The 18,048-nt window shown below is 42.1% G+C and overlaps 1 protein-coding gene across 8 annotated transcripts in view; it reads right to left on the bottom strand.

Annotated features, from left to right (window-relative positions):
- The window catches only part of Cortactin (cortactin), a 48,960-nt gene extending 31,037 nt beyond the window's left edge, over nucleotides 1–17,923 (bottom strand). For 3 of the 8 annotated variants that reach the window (XM_045764741.2, XM_045764742.2, XM_069337853.1), the window contains exons 1-9: nucleotides 17,671–17,922; nucleotides 14,827–14,997; nucleotides 14,360–14,479; nucleotides 12,457–12,632; nucleotides 10,476–10,586; nucleotides 9,150–9,260; nucleotides 6,009–6,119; nucleotides 1,106–1,216; nucleotides 740–861 (exon numbers count right to left, since the gene is read on the bottom strand). In XM_045764741.2, coding sequence (XP_045620697.1) covers nucleotides 740–861; nucleotides 1,106–1,216; nucleotides 6,009–6,119; nucleotides 9,150–9,260; nucleotides 10,476–10,586; nucleotides 12,457–12,632; nucleotides 14,360–14,479; nucleotides 14,827–14,972 — 1,008 coding nt within the window. In that variant the 5' untranslated portion in view covers nucleotides 14,973–14,997; nucleotides 17,671–17,922. Of the gene's footprint in view, nucleotides 1–739; nucleotides 862–1,105; nucleotides 1,217–6,008; nucleotides 6,120–9,149; nucleotides 9,261–10,475; nucleotides 10,587–12,456; nucleotides 12,633–14,359; nucleotides 14,480–14,826; nucleotides 14,998–17,670 lie in introns of all 8 variants that reach the window. The other 5 variants (XM_045764746.2, XM_069337854.1, XM_045764745.2 and 2 more) reach the window with 4 other exon arrangements.
- Nucleotides 17,924–18,048: the final 125 nt, after the last annotated feature.

Raw genomic sequence — 18,048 nt, 5'->3', positions numbered from 1 at the left:
TTCAGCTAGTTATTACTTTTGAGTACAGTAACACCATAGCTGCATTTGTCAAACTTTGACAAAGTCTGTGTATATTACATCAGAGTTTTCCTTATCTTCCATGACATCCAAGATTACGTACTAGTTTTCAGGCAATTAAAAGGAGTGTCCTTCTCTGATCACTGTTGTCTGGGGTTATGTTAATGTGACAAATGTTTTGTGATATTACTTCTTAGCATTTTTTCAAAGGCTTGTATGATGTTAGTGTGATGTGACACAGTGTATGTCACATCATGTGATGTTATGTTGCTACAAGTCTAAAGTTTTGTGCATAATTCAAGAGTTGGGAGCACTGCAAGATTTCAAAGTACTGTACAGAAATATAGAGCTGGGTACTATATGTTGGCTTCATTCCCGACTCACAGTCGAGGATCCCAGGTTTGATTTCTGGGCAGGACAGAAGTGGTTGGGCACATTTCCTTTCACCTAATGCTTCTGTTCACCTAGCAGCTAAGAGGTACCTGGGAGGTAGGCAATAGTTGTGGGGTGTGTATTTTATAATATTATATATATATATATATATATATATATATATATATATATATATATATATATATATATATATATATATATATATATATATATATATATATATATACACATATATATATATACATATATATATATACACACATACACACACACTGTATATATAGACAAGACAGAGAATTTTCCGGGAAACAAACTGCTACAAGCCAACCTTGGAGTGATCAATCTGGCTCTCGTGTTTGTCAACTTTTTCAATGTGGTCCCATCCAAGGGCAGCCTTGTCTTGGCGGTCTTTCTGAACACCATACTTTCCTCCAAAACCAACAACATAATCTGAGGAGTAAAACATTAATGTGATATTAAAACTAGAGCAAAAATAGTTTTAACTGATGAGCCAAATTGACAAATCAAGCTGTGTTCCTAAAGAAAAGATATCCAACTATCTGAGATGTTATTAAATCAAATATCTACTTTATTGATTAAAATTAACATTTAAATATTAATACACAAAAATTATTCATGAATATTATAAAGAAGGATTTATTAATAAACATAAAAAAAACACCAAATAATTCACCTTTCTGACTTTCATGCTTTTCCACCTTCTCTATATGGTCCCAGCCTGCGGCAGACTTATCCTGCCGATCAGACTGCACACCAAATTTACCACCAAAGCCTTGCGAATAATCTGCATAAAGCAAGGTCTTGCTGTAGCACTTGGGCAAAACATTTTAAGCATAAAAAGCATTTATGATTGCAATATATATAGTACAGTATATGCATGCATGCATGTATGAACATGTGAAAATGCATATGCATTTATAAATATTCTGTAGAGTACATACAGTATACATATGCTGTACAAATAGTCAGAATTACACTGCAAAGAAAAATAAGAAATACTTTTTCCTTGGCAACGGATCTTTTGTATTTACTTTCGTATATCTGCCTAACCGTCAGAGTTTAATAAAACTATCGAACTATTGTATATTGATAGCATTAATTACAAATTTAATTAGACGCAGTTTAACCTTCATTAGGCAGAGCTTTCAAATAATAGGGATATTTAGGTTAGATCAGTTTGACAAGCTTTGGTTCAAAATATAAAATTAGTTTGTTTATTAAACTAATATTACAGTATAATAGTTCATGCAACAATTAATAAAACTACATATATTATATATACAGTACATATAATATATATGATATACAGTACTGTATATATATACTGTAATATATATATGTATATATATATATAATGATAGAGTGCATGAATGAATGACAGATACAGTGTTAAGACAGAGCATACAATAATACCTTAGTAACAAGGTTATCATTACTCACAACACCTGGAATGACCAATAAAGACAAATTTGGTTGGGTGTTTACATAGAGGCTGTGACAGTAATTTCTTACACAGTTATCAACCTGGCAGGAAACATGGTGTACATGCAGGACAAATTGCGCATACGCAAGGGAGGTGGGGCATGGAAAGGTGCGAAGACACGGAGGAGAGAGTAGATATGGAAAGCAACCCACCCTCCTGTTTAAGATAGTACCTATTGTGATGGTCGTCAATAGTCACGAGTTTGTACGTACTGTACTTAGCTTTTAGATAATACTGTAGTATAGTGACTAGTAAGGAATTCTTAACACTTTCGCCCGGGCATGACGCAGCATTGCGTCATCCACTTTAAATAATCGCCAAAAATCAGGTTTTTATCCGATTTTTTGGGACTGGTTTTAAAATGCGTGCCGATGTCTTCCCATTTTCTTTGTTGCGCCTCGTGGCGCGCAGGCGGCTCGGCACACGCCGTCGGCCCATTGTTTTCGCTCCACTGTTGTGACCAATGTCGCCTCCCCTCGCATCTCAAACGTGTGAACATTTCGGCTATTTTCCGTGGCTATATTTCTTACTGCGGCTTTAGAAACTATCTACGCTTACTCCACGATGGATAGTGATCATGAACAAGGCCCTTCCAGGAAGAAAATTGCGAAAGAAAGGCTTGAAAAGGGCGGGAATTGGGAGTGCAGCTGGAAGGCGTCTGAGCGCTCACTTGCGGCTAACGCGTGGCCCGTCTTCAACTTGTCGGTGGTTGGAGCGTGACCAGGTTTTTTATTTTATATGCTAATATTCCTCTAGAGAATTCTATTGCGAACCCATTGAGACCAAAATGAAAGACCTAGGAAGAAAATTGAGGTGACCAGAGTGAAAATAGTGAAAACATTTTATTGCGTTTGCGCGCTCCTGGGTAACTCGTTCCCACTTTCTCTGTTTGCTGCGGGTAATTAGCCGGGCTTTTGGAGTTTATATGCATTTAGTGCTGTAGAGAATTCTATTGCGAACACAAAGATACCAAATTTAACCTCGTAGGATGAGAATTAAGGTGACAAAGTTGAAGAGAGTATACACTTTTCAGAATTTACGCGCGCTCCCGTGACACCCTGGGACCCAAATCGCACAGTTGAGGGGTGGCGCGCAGGGTACGCCAAAGTGTTAAAATAAATAAAGCTGAATGAAAAACTTAAATATTCCTAGGCCTAGTATAGTACACACATGTACTACATTAGGCCTCAGATATTGTATATTAGGCTTAGGAAGATTAGGGTGGGTCAGTTTAGTTTATTCAAGCAACACAAGTAAAAAATAGTTTTCTTGTTTATCCAACTCAATAGTTCAGATTTCTACTTTCTAATTGTGGTGTACGTCAAAATATATAAATATATACATATATACTACGGTCCTCATTGTTACTATAAGTACAGTACTACCAAAACAAGTGGATGGGTTGTAGAAAGACAGTTAGACATGAGGGAGTGATTGGTGCACAGAAAGATGCACATACACAAGAAACAGAGCATGGGGGGGGGGGTATGGAAACGTGCAGAAACATGAATGAGGCGTGGAAAGGTGTGTGGAGACATGAGAGAGAGAGAGAGCAGGGCACAGCAAGGTGCACACACACAAAGGAGAGTATGGGGCATAGAAAAGCAATCTGGAGAGGTGGGTGAGGGGTGAGGGGTCAGGAGGTGGTGGGTGAGGGGTCAGGGGATGAGGGGTCATGGGGAGGTGGGTGAGGGGTCAGGGGGAGGTGGGAGAGGGGTCAGGGGGAGGTGGGAGAGGGGTCAGGGGGGGGTAGGAGAGGGGTCAGGGGGAGGTGGGAGAGGGATCAGGGGGTGGTGGGTGAGGGGTCAGGGGGAGGTGGGTGAGGGGTCAGGGGGAGGTGGGTGAGGGGTCAGGGGGAGGTGGGTGAGGGGTCAGGGGGAGGTGGGTGAGGGGTCAGGGGGAGGTGGGTGAGGGGTCAGGGGGAGGTGGGTGAGGGGTCAGGGGGAGGTGGGTGAGGGGTCAGGGGGAGGTGGGAGAGGGGTCAGGGGGAGGTGGGAGAGGGGTCAGGGGGTGGTGGGTGAGGGGTCAGGGGGTGGTGGGTGAGGGGTCAGGGGGTGGTGGGTGAGGGGTCAGGGGGTGGTGGGTGAGGGGTCAGGGGGTGGTGGGTGAGGGGTCAGGGGGTGGTGGGTGAGGGGTCAGGGGGTGGTGGGTGAGGGGTCAGGGGGAGGTGGGAGAGGGGTCAGGGAGAGGTGGGAGAGGGGTCAGGGGGAGATGGGAGAGGGGTCAGGGGGAGATGGGAGAGGGGTCAGGGGGAGATGGGAGAGGGGTCAGGGGGTGGTGGGTGAGGGGTCAGGGGGTGGTGGGTGAGGGGTCAGGGGGTGGTGGGTGAGGGATCTGGGGGAGGTGGGAGAGGGGTTAGGGGGTGAGGGGTCTGGGGGAGGTGGGAGAGGGGTCAGGGGGTGGTGGGTGAGGGGTCAGGGGGAGGTGGGTGAGGAGTCAGGGGGGTGGTGGGTGAGGAGTCAGGGGGTGGTGGGTGAGGAGTCAGGGGGGTGGTGGGTGAGGGATCAGGGGGTGGTGGGTGAGGGGTCAGGGGGTGGTGGGTGAGGGGTCAGGGGGTGGTGGGTGAGGAGTCAGGGGGGTGGTGGGTGAGGAGTCAGGGGGGTGGTGGGTGAGGAGTCAGGGGGGTGGTGGGTGAGGGGTCAGGGGGTGGTGGGTGAGGGGTCAGGGGGTGGTGGGTGAGGGGTCAGGGGGTGGTGGGTGAGGGGTCAGGGGGTGGTGGGTGAGGGGTCAGGGGGTGGTGGGTGAGGGGTCAGGGGGTGGTGGGTGAGGGGTCAGGGGGAGGTGGGAGAGGGGTCAGGGGGAGGTGGGAGAGGGGTCAGGGAGAGGTGGGAGAGGGGTCAGGGGGAGATGGGAGAGGGGTCAGGGGGTGGTGGGTGAGGGGTCAGGGGGTGGTGGGTGAGGGGTCAGGGGGTGGTGGGTGAGGGGTCAGGGGGTGAGGGGTCTGGGGGAGGTGGGAGAGGGGTCAGGGGGTGGTGGGTGAGGGGTCAGGGGGTGGTGGGTGAGGGGTCTGGGGGAGGTGGGAGAGGGGTTAGGGGGTGAGGGGTCTGGGGGAGGTGGGAGAGGGGTCAGGGGGTGGTGGGTCAGGGGTCAGGGGGAGGTGGGAGAGGGGTTAGGGGGTGAGGGGTCTGGGGGAGGTGGGAGAGGGGTCAGGGGGTGGTGGGTGAGGGGTCAGGGGGAGGTGGGAGAGGGGTCAGGGAGAGGTGGGAGAGGGGTCAGGGGGAGATGGGAGAGGGGTCAGGGGGAGATGGGAGAGGGGTCAGGGGGAGATGGGAGAGGGGTCAGGGGGAGATGGGAGAGGGGTCAGGGGGTGGTGGGTGAGGGGTCAGGGGGTGGTGGGTGAGGGGTCAGGAGGTGGTGGGTGAGGGGTCAGGGGGTGGTGGGTGAGGGGTCAGGGGGTGAGGGGTCTGGGGGAGGTGGGAGAGGGGTCAGGGGGTGGTGGGTGCGGGGTCAGGGGGTGGTGGGTGAGGGGTCTGGGGGAGGTGGGAGAGGGGTTAGGGGGTGAGGGGTCTGGGGGAGGTGGGAGAGGGGTCAGGGGGTGGTGGGTGAGGGGTCAGGGGGAGGTGGGTGAGGGGTCAGGGGGTGGTGGGTGAGGGGTCAGGGGGTGAGGGGTCTGGGGAGGTGGGAGAGGGGTCAGGGGGTGGTGGGTGAGGGGTCAGGGGGTGGTGGGTGAGGGGTCAGGGGGTGAGGGGTCTGGGGGAGGTGGGAGAGGGGTCAGGGGGTGGTGGGTGAGGGGTCAGGGGGTGAGGGGTCTGGGGGAGGCGGGAGAGGGGTCAGGGGGTGGTGGGTGAGGGGTCAGGGCTCAGGAAGAGGTGGGCAAGCAGCATGGTCAACAAGGATAGTCACAGAGGCTGTATGAAGTGTAGCATTCACAGGTGCAGTATAATGAACCCTCCTAAAACAGGGTATATATATATTTTATACAAAAAAGTGAATTCAAAACATCTGGGAATAATCAAACAGATGCTAAATATATAAGGTATTTGTATGCTCATACACTAATACATTCTACACTAGCATTCAAAGATTGTAATTTTTAAATTCATAAATTTCTAAACTGGTTAAACATTTTACAAGATAACTCCTTCTGGCACACCTTTTTGACTCTCATGTTTGTCAACTTTCTCAATGTGGTCCCAACCAGCGGCAGATTTGTCCTGCCTATCCGTTTGTACGCCAAATTTTCCGCCAAACCCTTTAGAGTAGTCTGTACGAGGCAGAAATGTCAAAGCTGTAGTAAATGGCAGCAGCAAGAAAGCAACAATTATGAAAGCATTTGAAAAGTGCACGAAATCCTTTACACAAAATAACGATATTCATAAAAAGCTTTTATTTATAAATTCAATATTTCTAGCTACTATTATAATTTTTTATGACACTGTATATATTGTATGCATGTATACATTTGTATGTGTATGTGAATGTAGTGTGTCTTTGTGGCCGTCCTTGAAGCAAGCACTCCAATATTATTTTGTTTATTTCTAGAATTTGTGTAATTCTATGTATACATTTATGTTTTTATCTGTATAAGTACAGGTACAAGTGTCTGTAACCTGTATTTACCAAACTGTCCCTGTGGGGAGTTGAGATCTACCTCTTGAGCTCTGCCTCATGGTTACTGTACCTGGTTCATTAACAGCTCTTAACATTCTAATGCTGTTATATATTTGCTCTTGAAACTGTTAATGGCAGCCGTTTGTAACTCATGTCAACTATGTATCATTCACATTGCAAACAAATACTGTAGTCGATGAGTCACAATAACGTGGCTGAAGTATGTTGACCAGACCACACACTAGAAGTTGAAGGGATGACGACGTTTCAGTCCGTCCTGGACCATTCTCAAGTCGATTGTGACATTCTCAAGTCACAATCGACTTGAGAATGGTCCAGGACGGACCGAAACGTCATCGTCCCTTCAACTTCTAGTGTGTGGTCTGGTCATCATCAAATACTGTAGTTTTCTGTAATAACTCTGTGCAACTTGTTCACATTTCTAAATTCTCACTATGCTCACTGGGCCGACAGCTGAGTGGTCAGAGCTTCCGAATCATAGTCCTGAGGTTCCGGGTTCGATCCCCTGTGGAGGCGGAAACAAATGGGCAGTTTCACCCTGATGCCCCTGTTACTTAGCAGTAAATAGGTACCTGAGAGTTAAGACAGTTGCTACAGGCTGCTTCCTGGAGGGGGGGGGAGGGGGAAGGGGTGTACTAAAAAGGATGCCTGGTCAAGGACTAGGCCACGGGGACACTAAGCCCCAAAATCATCTCAAGATAACCTCAAGAAAATGCTTCCTTTTTCCACTTTCCCTCATCTGGGAAAATTACCAACTCTATCTAGTGCATCTATTACCCTCAGTATCTTTTATATTGTGTTCATCTCCCCCATGGTCTTTCTCTTTTCAAGTGACTTTAGACTTGAGTTTCCCCACTATCCTCACACAGTGGACCATCGCTTTAACATCGTATTTCTGACCCTCCACAAAGGCACGTGTTTCCAGGAGACTTTGTACACTTCAGCAGTTAATTGTTCTATTCCTAGCAAGGGAGTTTTGTTACTCAACACTGTTTTCCATTGGATGTTTGCAAATTCTATATTTATTTTTTTCCAAGTCAATCTTTTTATTATTAAAATTGAATCAATTGATAACTCGTCTTGCTTGCTGATCCTTTTTGATCTATTACAAACATTGATGTTAATTTGAACTTCAAAGAGCCTGTGGTTTGAGTATGTAGTATCTGAGATTGTATGTCCCTGATTATTTCTTCATTGTTTGAGAGATTAGGTTGAGAGTATTTTCATTCCCAGTTGGCTTTGCTATCTGTTAGTCAGGCAAAAATTTGCAACAATCTCGATAGTTCCCCAACCTGAGGTTGGTTATTTCCAGGTTGATTTCCTGCTATAATGTTATCGTTTGCTATTCTCTATCTTAAACTGGGTAGAATGAAGTCTGCACAGAACATAATATCTGATACTGGGTTTGCTAGGTTATCAAGACTATACTCTAACAGGTTGATACATGGGATCACATGAAGGCTCTGGCACACAGTTGGTTAAGGGCTCATCCTGTTCCTTGTAAATGTTTGTTACTTAAGAGATAAATAAAGTTTATTCCTAATGATGCATATAATTACAATAGGTTCATAAAATAAATGGGTCTTTGAGAGCAGGTTTCAACCGAGCTGAGGTAGGATTACAGCTCTAGCTTGCAGTTTCACCAGGTTCCTTATATGATAATTAGTTAGTTTCAAAGAACCTTCTCATAAAATAAATCTCTCTCTTTAGGAGCAGGCTACAGATAAGATGAGGCCATCAGAAACATTAAAGGAATTTCAACAGTCCAGTACATAAGGAAAAAGCATTGGTACCTGTCTTTAGAAATGTTATATAAAAACAATAACCAGTCCCTGTGGTGCAGTGGTAAGACACTTGTCTGGCATTCCGCGAGCGCTTTGTCATGGGTTCGTATCCTGGCCGGGGAGGATTTACTGGGCGCAAATCCTTAACTGTAGCCTCTGTTTAACTCAACAGTAAAATGTGTACTCGGTTGTAAAAACAATTCTTCGTGGCGGGAATCATATTCCAGGGACCTGCCCGAAACGCTACACGAACCAGTGGCTGGACAAGAATGTAGCAACTCTTGTATATATCTATATATTAAAAAAAAAAAAAAAAAAAAAAAAAAATATTCTTGCAACCCCAAAACAATGTGTGGTGGAGATGTAGTCAAGTATAAACATGCAGCCAAAGGGTTAATAAGAGGTCTCCACATCAACATTTAATGATACCTCCTGCCTACTCCTACATCTTCATAACTTTTGACAAGTTAAACTTCTTGGACTATCAGTTTTAAAAAACGAGACAATGAAATTCCTTATCTTAACATTTATCAAGTTTGCTAATGAAATACTTTATCTGCATTAATAAAATAAGTAAATACTGTAGCATTATTTCTAAAGCTTTCATGTTTTTTTACTGAAGATAATACATGTGCCCCTTCCAAAATATCCCCCACCCCCAACCTTGACATACTTGGGATTATTAAAATTGACTAATCAATCAATGGAAAACTAATCAATGTTTTTCCTATCAGAACCTACAATTTAGACTTTAAGAGAATCCTTAATTACTTCATGCAGTATTTATTTTTTCTGAGCAATAAATGATGCCAAGATGAGAAATATAAACATCATATATAAATCTCAATATACCATAATTACAAATAGGCATCTCGCACCTTTCTGACTTTCATGCTTAGCCACCTTCTCAATGTGATCCCAGCCGGCTGCTGACTTATCTTGTCGGTCCTTCTGAACGCCAAACTTGCCGCCAAATCCCAGGGAGTAGTCTAAATGCAGCAAGCATTTTCACACAAGTAAAGAAGCCAGGTAGAGAAAATAATAAAAACTGAGAATTACAGTACTGTATTTAGATACTAACAATAGCACAGTATCCCAAGAGCTGCAGTAAAGGAAAGCAATCTGCTTGCAATGAATTCATTATGCCAAATTTGTTATCTAATCTTGCCATAACATGGACTATCATTCTAAAAATATTCAACCATAATGAAAGTTTGTAAATAAATTAGAACCTGATCAATTTAATTTTATTTATAAAGCAGATGGTCAATTTATGTGGAATGTTTGCCTTTAATACATTTCTTGGAAACAGTAGAGTAAGTAACACAAGCTGCAGTGTATTAGTAGTTGATCAAGTCTCACAACAGTGCCACCTCCACCTATCACAACCTCCACACAACAGTGCCACTTATCACAACTATCAGTCTGCAACTCCAAGTATCTGTATAATGTTACACGTCTGCTACTACAACTTACACAAATATTATCCTAGTAGCACGTACACTCCCCATCTGTAAATCATTTGAATCTGCAACTCGGCTACATTCCGACCCTTCACATTGATAAATTCTAAATAAATCTCTTGTTTATTCTGTTTTGATATTTTATACTGTACACTATTTTATCATTAAGTTCCTCAATATCCCAAATATCAATGTTAAGTATTGCAAAATATTATAAAAGATTGTGATAAAGTGGGGCATACACAAGTCATCACACACAGCAAGCATATTGTATGGAATGCAAAAACTCAGTAACATCACACAAAAGTATTCAATCCATGCAAGCTATTAGCAAAGATTCATTCATGATAAAAACAACACTGGAATTCAACCACAATTTTTTAGGAAAACATGTACAATATATTGGAATCTGACATCTCTAATTTCAGAACTGAAAACGTTAATTACACCATGTATGTTATACAACATATAACAAGCACTGTAACAATGTTCTACTTAGATTTGTTTAAAAAGTAGTAAATACAAAATATTTTATTAAAATTACCTTAGCTATCTAAACAATACTCTTATGCTAATTAAATTATACTGTATTTTTTTATTATTAAAAGTTTTGCTGAAAAGATATTATGGTGAGGATTTTACATTACAAAATTTCTTAGAATCCAATATAATGCAAAGGTCCTAGAAAGTAGTGGAGTACAGGTATCAGAAAGCTAGCAAAGCAATGTGTGTTTTATTTACCCTTCTGACTCTCATGCTTATCAACTTTCTCAATATGGTCCCATCCCGAGGCAGACTTGTCCTGTCGGTCAGCCTGAATACCAAACTTGCCACCAAAGCCATGACTATAATCTGCAGGATAGAGAAGAGCACAACATGTAATATATGCAAAGCAAAACTTGCAAGATAAACCCAGGCACAAAATGAATCACACTTTCCTCTGTGAAAGCAAGAAACTGTCCCCAAGGACATTCAAATTAACCAAACAATACTATAATAACAAAATTAAAAACCAAGATTCATTATAATGATAAAGAATTTATTTGTAAATTTAAAACTGTAATGTGCTGATAAAAAATATGCACCACTGAAAAAAGTCAGTGAAAGGTGACTGTTTAATTAAAGCTTAGTGCAGTATCACTCATGAGACACTAACATACAGTACTCAGTGAAGCACCATCACGACCAGGATCAGTGCACCAATGTATTCTTCAAATCCTCTATTTTATTAGGTAGTAGTACATGACCAAGAATGCACACACTTTTAGTTTTGAAACTTCCTTTGTCCTTAGTATTCCCCCCCCCCCCTTATCCCAAGGAAAGTTAAATTGTACAAGCAAAAAGACTTTAATAGCTTCTTATCAAACATTTCAACCTAACATACTCAATATTTCTTGTCATTTTTTTTCAATCTTGTATGGATGTGCAGATGTTGAAACATAAGCAAGACTAATGAGATTTAAACAACACCCTTCTGGATAACAATGAATGACTATCTTCCATATGGAACAGTACATGTTATTTTCTGGAGAAGCCAAACAGTGGGTTCCTGTAGCAACCTATACTTAGATAGCTCCATGCACGAGTTACATCATGATTTTAGGGTGGTAAACAAGGTGAATCCCTTTTCCTGGGAGTTACTTTCTACTGTTCATCTCCACCCCTGGTAAGTACCCATATTTGTGTTTTTTCCATAGGGAAATAACACCAAGGAGCCTTCCCAGAAAACCAAAGTCAAATATAGTGAATTGTCTTTTTCTGGTGAGTTCTTAGGACCCTCCGTTCCCTGCTCAAAGCTTTAGTTTTCCATCTTTCTGGCTAAATGACTGAGGTTCAAGGCTAGTGGATCGAGAAGGAAGGGATGAAGTACCTTGGTGGTGCGCAGGTATTGTAGAAAACTAACAAGAGAACTACTTCATGACCAGGTGGATCATTCATTTTGGGGGTTTGTTCCTCACTTTATATACAGTACTTTGTTTATCTTGGTGATTGTATGTTTTAGTTTGCCCTCCTTTACGGTCATCTTTGCTTGGGGGGATCTAGGATCCTCTGCTCTGGCCTTTGGTCCCAAGTAAGTTTAAAATGACTCAAAAGGGCCTAGAATGGATTGAACTGGATGGTACTTGGTGCCCCATTGAAAAACAGAGGTGCAACTGGTACTCTGAGAGAGAACTCTATCAACATCAGAGGTCCGAGACTGTTCAACACGCTTCCACTACACATAAGGGGCATAACTGGCCGACCCCTCACAGTGTTCAAGAGAGGGGACCCTAAGCCCCGGAAGCACCTCAAGGTAACCTCAAGGTAGGTAGCTAGCACCAAGGGCCACCAGTTGTTGGCCTCTCAGAAATAAGCATACACCTATGATTTCTTAACAATAGGTCATTGTACAACATTGTATTACATGATTCCAGCCTAAGGCTTATCTTGACAGTTTTTCTGAACACCCAATATTCTTTCAAAGCACTTTGAATAATCTTTGACAAATGGGAGGAGAAACATACATTCAGGAAAATACATGAATATTCAGTTCATTAATGTCTTAATTTTTATGCCCATTCAAGAAACTCTGTTTAATTCTATGCTTAAATTAAGAATGGCAACTATCAACATTGAAGCAATTTACTTAAAATATGCAAATTGCAAGTTACACACCAGAAACTGTTCAAGTCATTTGATCAGAAAAGTTAGACAAGAAATGTAGGACATTCATACAACTCACCTTTTTGGCTCTCATGCTTATCAACCTTCTCTATGTGATCCCAGCCAACAGCAGAACGATCCTGACGATCAGACTGAACACCAAATTTACCACCAAACCCAGATGTATAGTCCTTTTGTGACTCGTGTTTCTCCACCTTACCAATGTATTCGTGGCTTTCAGCGCTCTTATCCATCCTTAAACCAAATAAAAATAGAATAAGGTAAAGAATGCGGCAGATGCTTGTTTCCATTCTTTCAATTGTTGCTCCCAATGCAGCCACTAGGGAGCTACACAATTCAATTTCAATATTAGAATTTAGTTATAAACCCTCGAAGTTTAAGCTTATGCAAAGAACTATTTTAAAAATATTGTCTGGAAACCATAATTAGACAAATACTGTACCTCTAATCCCCCTCCCCCACAAAAAAAACAGCGTTGAAGCTAATGAAATGCCAATTTCTGAGTGAGCCTGGTGGTTCCCTGAAGAAATTATACTAAAATAGTACCAAACTACAAGGTACCATCAGCTGTAAAATTCTATTTGGCCTACTAAGGATCACGAGCCAGAACCTGGCCCCCTCAGAGTTACAGGGAGCAGTGACTCTTATAAAAAATTTTATGTAAAGTTATTAACGTCTGCCACCACCAAGAGAAGGCACCAAGAAAGTCAGCGAAACAAAACAGACTACTGCTTAGTTAGAAAGAGACTGCAGACTCAAAACAGCCAAAAGGACTCCCCCAACAATGTAAACAAAAGATCAATAATTCGTGAAACTAGTGGGAGGTAATGAGACACCCTCTCTCACCCAAAGCCATGGAAGAGGGAGGGTGTTAGGAAACTACTGGGGCTCGCCCAGAAACTGCCATTTCATTACATTTAACACTGGTTTTGTTTTTGTTTTTTTATTGCCACTGCTCCCTGTGCCTCTGAGGGGGCCCAGGATTTGCCTTGTGGTTCTCCTGGTAGGCCAATAAAATGTCACAATTGATGGCACCTTGTAGTCTGGCACTATATCAGTATAGTAGCTTCAGAGAGCCACGAGGCCCTCCCCCCTCCCAGAAAAGATACATCAACCATGACAAAGTTATGCACTTACACTGTATATAATAACTAACATTTTCCTGCTGATATACGCTTGTCAGAAGAATTTATGTACCCTGAATACAATAGGCAAAAGTATATACCGTATGTCTAAGCAAATTCTTTTTTCTTAGAAAATAATTCAACAACAAACGTTCACATATTCAAGAAATAGATACTAAGTGAAAGTATTTGTGAAAACTGGCAGTGATGTGGCTCTTCCATCTTCTTTAAAATTCAGTGTTCCACCCTTTGCTTCAGTGAAAATTAAACAAAACAATAACAAATTCTCTTAACTCTTCTTTTCAAACATGGAGAGGAAATTAAAGATTGTAAATGCGTCCTCTTAAACAAATAAATAAATCTTCCTCCTCTTAAACCAATCAATCTTCCTCCTCTTAAACCAATCAATCTTCCTCCTCTTAAACCAATCAATCTTCCTCCTCTTAAACCAATCAATCTTCCTCCTCTTAAACCAATCAATCTTCCTCCTCTTAAACCAATCAATCTTCCTACCCTCACACATCAGTTAGTTAAGTGCATATACACAACATATGCTCTAGGTAATTTGAGATACCATTCTAGAGTGACCACATATGCCTTTACAGTTTATAAGAATAGATTTAGTAACTATAGAGCACCAAAATACACACTAACTAGAGTTACAATTTACAACAATCACTTACAGAAGATTGCTCTCTCCAGCCAATAGTTAAAAAAAAAAAGGTGGTGACTAATTATTTTCAGAATACTTTGAACTTCATTTTCTTTAACAATACAGTACCTGTATAAGCATATTAAGCAACCCTAGTATCATTATTACCCGAAACATTAATTTACCTGTCTTTTTGAACTCCAAACTTTCCTCCATATCCATATGATGCCTTCGGGCCCTCGGCCAGCTCTTTCATTTTCATTTCTGCATCTGCATTGATTGTTTCTTCTCTGTATTTCTTCATACTGTTTGAAAAAGGTATCATTAGATATGTGAAATTTTTTTTAATATTTTAAAATTGAGTATCGAGTGTAATGAAATGCTACTTTTTAGGCATCTCAATAGCTCACTTGAGATTGCTGTACTGACAAGCTACAGTGATCACCAACAAAAGTCAAGCTTCCAAGACATTCTCGGCTCACTGTGAGCAAATACTGTACAGCAAACTCTAAACAAATCAGACAAGATAAAATACCTAACTACATAAATGTCAAGAATCATATGCATTATTGGAAAATCTGAGAAGGGCATCAAAGTAAATGTTAATAATCTTTAATCCCATGGGCATCAAACAAAAATTATAAGCACTCACTCGATAGCTTCCAAGTCCCGTTTTGTACCATATCTTTGCTCTTCCTCTGTCATGGTATTTGTGTAGTCAGCATCCGTCTCCCAGTCATCATCATCATTGCCATTGTCAACTGCAGTAATCTGGTGGCCTGCCTGAGCCTTCCACATTTTGCCTTAAGAGTCTTTTCAAACACTGAAAAGAATACAATTTGTGCAATGTAAATTGTGAGAAATAACTAAATGAACATGGGGAAAATTATCATTCACTAACTGAGAATTAATGTCAAATTTATTCAAATATACTGTATTATACAATTTTATTCAATTACAGTACAGTGGGACCCCAGTTGACGACTGCCTTAGAAGACAAATTTTTTAGAACACGTCAAATTCGTAGTAAAATTTGAATTGGTACACGACGGTTTACTTGGTACACGACTTCTGTTCGTACACGTATGGGTTGAACGAGCACGTGGTGCTGGGGGCACAGGGCGAAGCACTTTCAGTTTGTTTACAACTCTATCGCGCGTAGTAACAACCTAGGCTGCGCTTTAAATTCTTTGTGAAGAATTTCATTGTTTGCTTGCTTTTTTGCTTTTTTAACATAAAGGTTCTTATTATATATCATGCCATTGGTCCCAAGAAAGTCAGTGGTAAAGTTCAACCTAAGAAAATAGTTGTGAGAAAGACAATAGAGTCTATTATTGAGAACAACTTTTGAAAACTGCATTTTGAAGAATAAGAGGACAGATTCAAACTAAGGAAACAAAGCTGCCAAAAAAATGTGAAATGTCACTTTTGCAAATGGAGTGGTAGAAGGTTGGAACAAGTTAGTGAGTGAATAGGCCAAAACCATCAGTAGTTTCAAAGCATCACATGACAGAGTACTGGGAAGACGTGATGCCACGAACATAGCTCTAATATAACTATGTAACTTGGGGAATTCCACTTAGGTAATTACATGTCCATAACCATGTAGGAAACAGGTAAAATACCCATCTGTCTGGATTCTAGTACTGTACCAGGGTGTTGTGACACCTGGTAAACAATAAAACTACAGACATTAACATTTTTTACTTAGTTTTTCATGGGAATTGTATGTACAGCATCCATTCCAGTATATTTTTTCAGAACACCTCATTTGATTAATACCACAGTGCCACATGCTGACCCAATACCACAGTTGATTAATACCACAGTTGCCACATGTTCTGTTTTTTTTTAAACGACGCTGTTTGTCGACCTAATTGTATTTGTGCTGCTTTTTCAGCCATGTACCCCCCTTTTTATCCCTATTTTTATTTGTTCTCAACACATTTTATTCTTTATGCTCAATTAGTATTAAGCTTTAGTCATTTAAGTTTTTCATGCCTGAAACGCTTTGCGTAATAGTGGCTTTAGGCATTGTATGTACTAGCCCTAACTATAAATCCATCATTCTTTGTAAAATCTCTTGTATGTATGTACCTTACCTAAATAAACATTTATTATTATTATTATTAATACCACAGTGCCACATGCTGACCAAATACCACAGTGCCACATGCTGACCAAATACCACAGTGCCACATGCTGACCAAATACCACAGTGCCACATGCTGACCCAATACCACGGTGCCTCATGTTGACCCAATACCACGGTGCCTCATGTTGACCCAATACCACAGTGCCACATGTTGACCCAATACCACAGTGCCACATGTTAACCAAATACCACAGTGCTACATGTTGACCCAATACCACAGTGCCACATGTTGACCAAATACCACAGTGCCACATGTTGACCCAATACCACAGTGCCACATGTTGACCCAATACCATGGTGCCTCATGTTGACCCAATACCACAGTGCCACATGTTGACCCAATACCACAGTGCCACATGTTGACCCAATACCACAGTGCCACATGTTGACCCAATACCACAGTGCCACATGTTGACCCAATACCACAGTGCCACATGTTGACCCAATACCACAGTGCCACATGTTGACCCAATACCACAGTGCCACATGTTGACCCAATACCACAGTGCCACATGTTGACCCAATACCACAGTGCCACATGTTGACCCAATACCACAGTGCCACATGTTGACCAAATACCACAGTGCTACATGTTGACCAAATACCACAGTACCACACTGACCCAAGACCACAGTGCCACATGTTGATCCAATACCACAGTGCCACATGTTGACCCAATACCACAGTGCCACATGTTGACCCAATACCACAGTGCCACATGTTGACCCAATACCACAGTGCCACATGTTGACCCAATACCACAGTGCCACATGTTGACCCAATACCACAGTGCCACATGTTGACCCAATACCACAGTGCCACATGCTGACCCAATACCACAGTGCCTCATGTTGACCCAATACCACAGTGCCACATGCTGACCCAATACCACAGTGCCACATGCTGACCCAATACCAGTGCCACATGCTGACCCAATACCACAGTGCCTCATGTTGACCTAATACCACAATACCAGTGCTGCATACTGACTCTATACTATAATGTCTGGCCTCAGAGCCACCATAAGAACCACAGGGGAAGAAAGCTCTATTGCACAGGAAATAATTTACAACAGTTATGACTAGTGCCAACGTTGGGGTTAGACTGACTATTAGGCTTATTGTAGTCCCTATAGCTATAGATAAGGGTGTGTGTAGTGACCCTTAACCTGACTGACAGACGCGCATATCACCCCCTGTGCCACGCCATTGCTAATACTATATTATATTATCCCATAACCTTAGCGGCCCATAGCACCCAGGTGACCACTGTGGTGATCTCCCCGCAACAGTTGAGTCCAAGAAGGATTAACGTAAGACAAAATATTGAGAGGGACAATACCTGTCAAACTGCGTTATCTTGCACCACCTCCCTCACTGTCAAGCGGAAGTTTGCTGATAAAACCACAAATACCTTCTCTCACAGCTGAAAAAAATATTGTTTAAGCGTTGCCAGTTAAGGCATGCAACTAATCCTGATATTTGGAGGGTTAATTATTCTGGAAATGGTACAAAATGTGAGGTGAGGGATAAAGAGAAGAGTGAAGAGAGGTGCGGGCAGCGGGCGGGCCGGGCTGGATATAAACACTGACTCACAGAAAGCGGTGCCCGGCTCAAGGCACACTCCTCTATTTTCACTAACCCTCATTATATCAACAAATACAATGATATACCACAATGATTAATAAAACAATTGAGGTAAAAAATATATATATATAAT

Source organism: Procambarus clarkii, chromosome 38 (assembly GCF_040958095.1).
Source record: "Procambarus clarkii isolate CNS0578487 chromosome 38, FALCON_Pclarkii_2.0, whole genome shotgun sequence".
Taxonomy (NCBI): Eukaryota; Metazoa; Arthropoda; class Malacostraca; order Decapoda; family Cambaridae; genus Procambarus; species Procambarus clarkii.
This window is presented reverse-complemented; position numbering and strand designations above follow the sequence as displayed.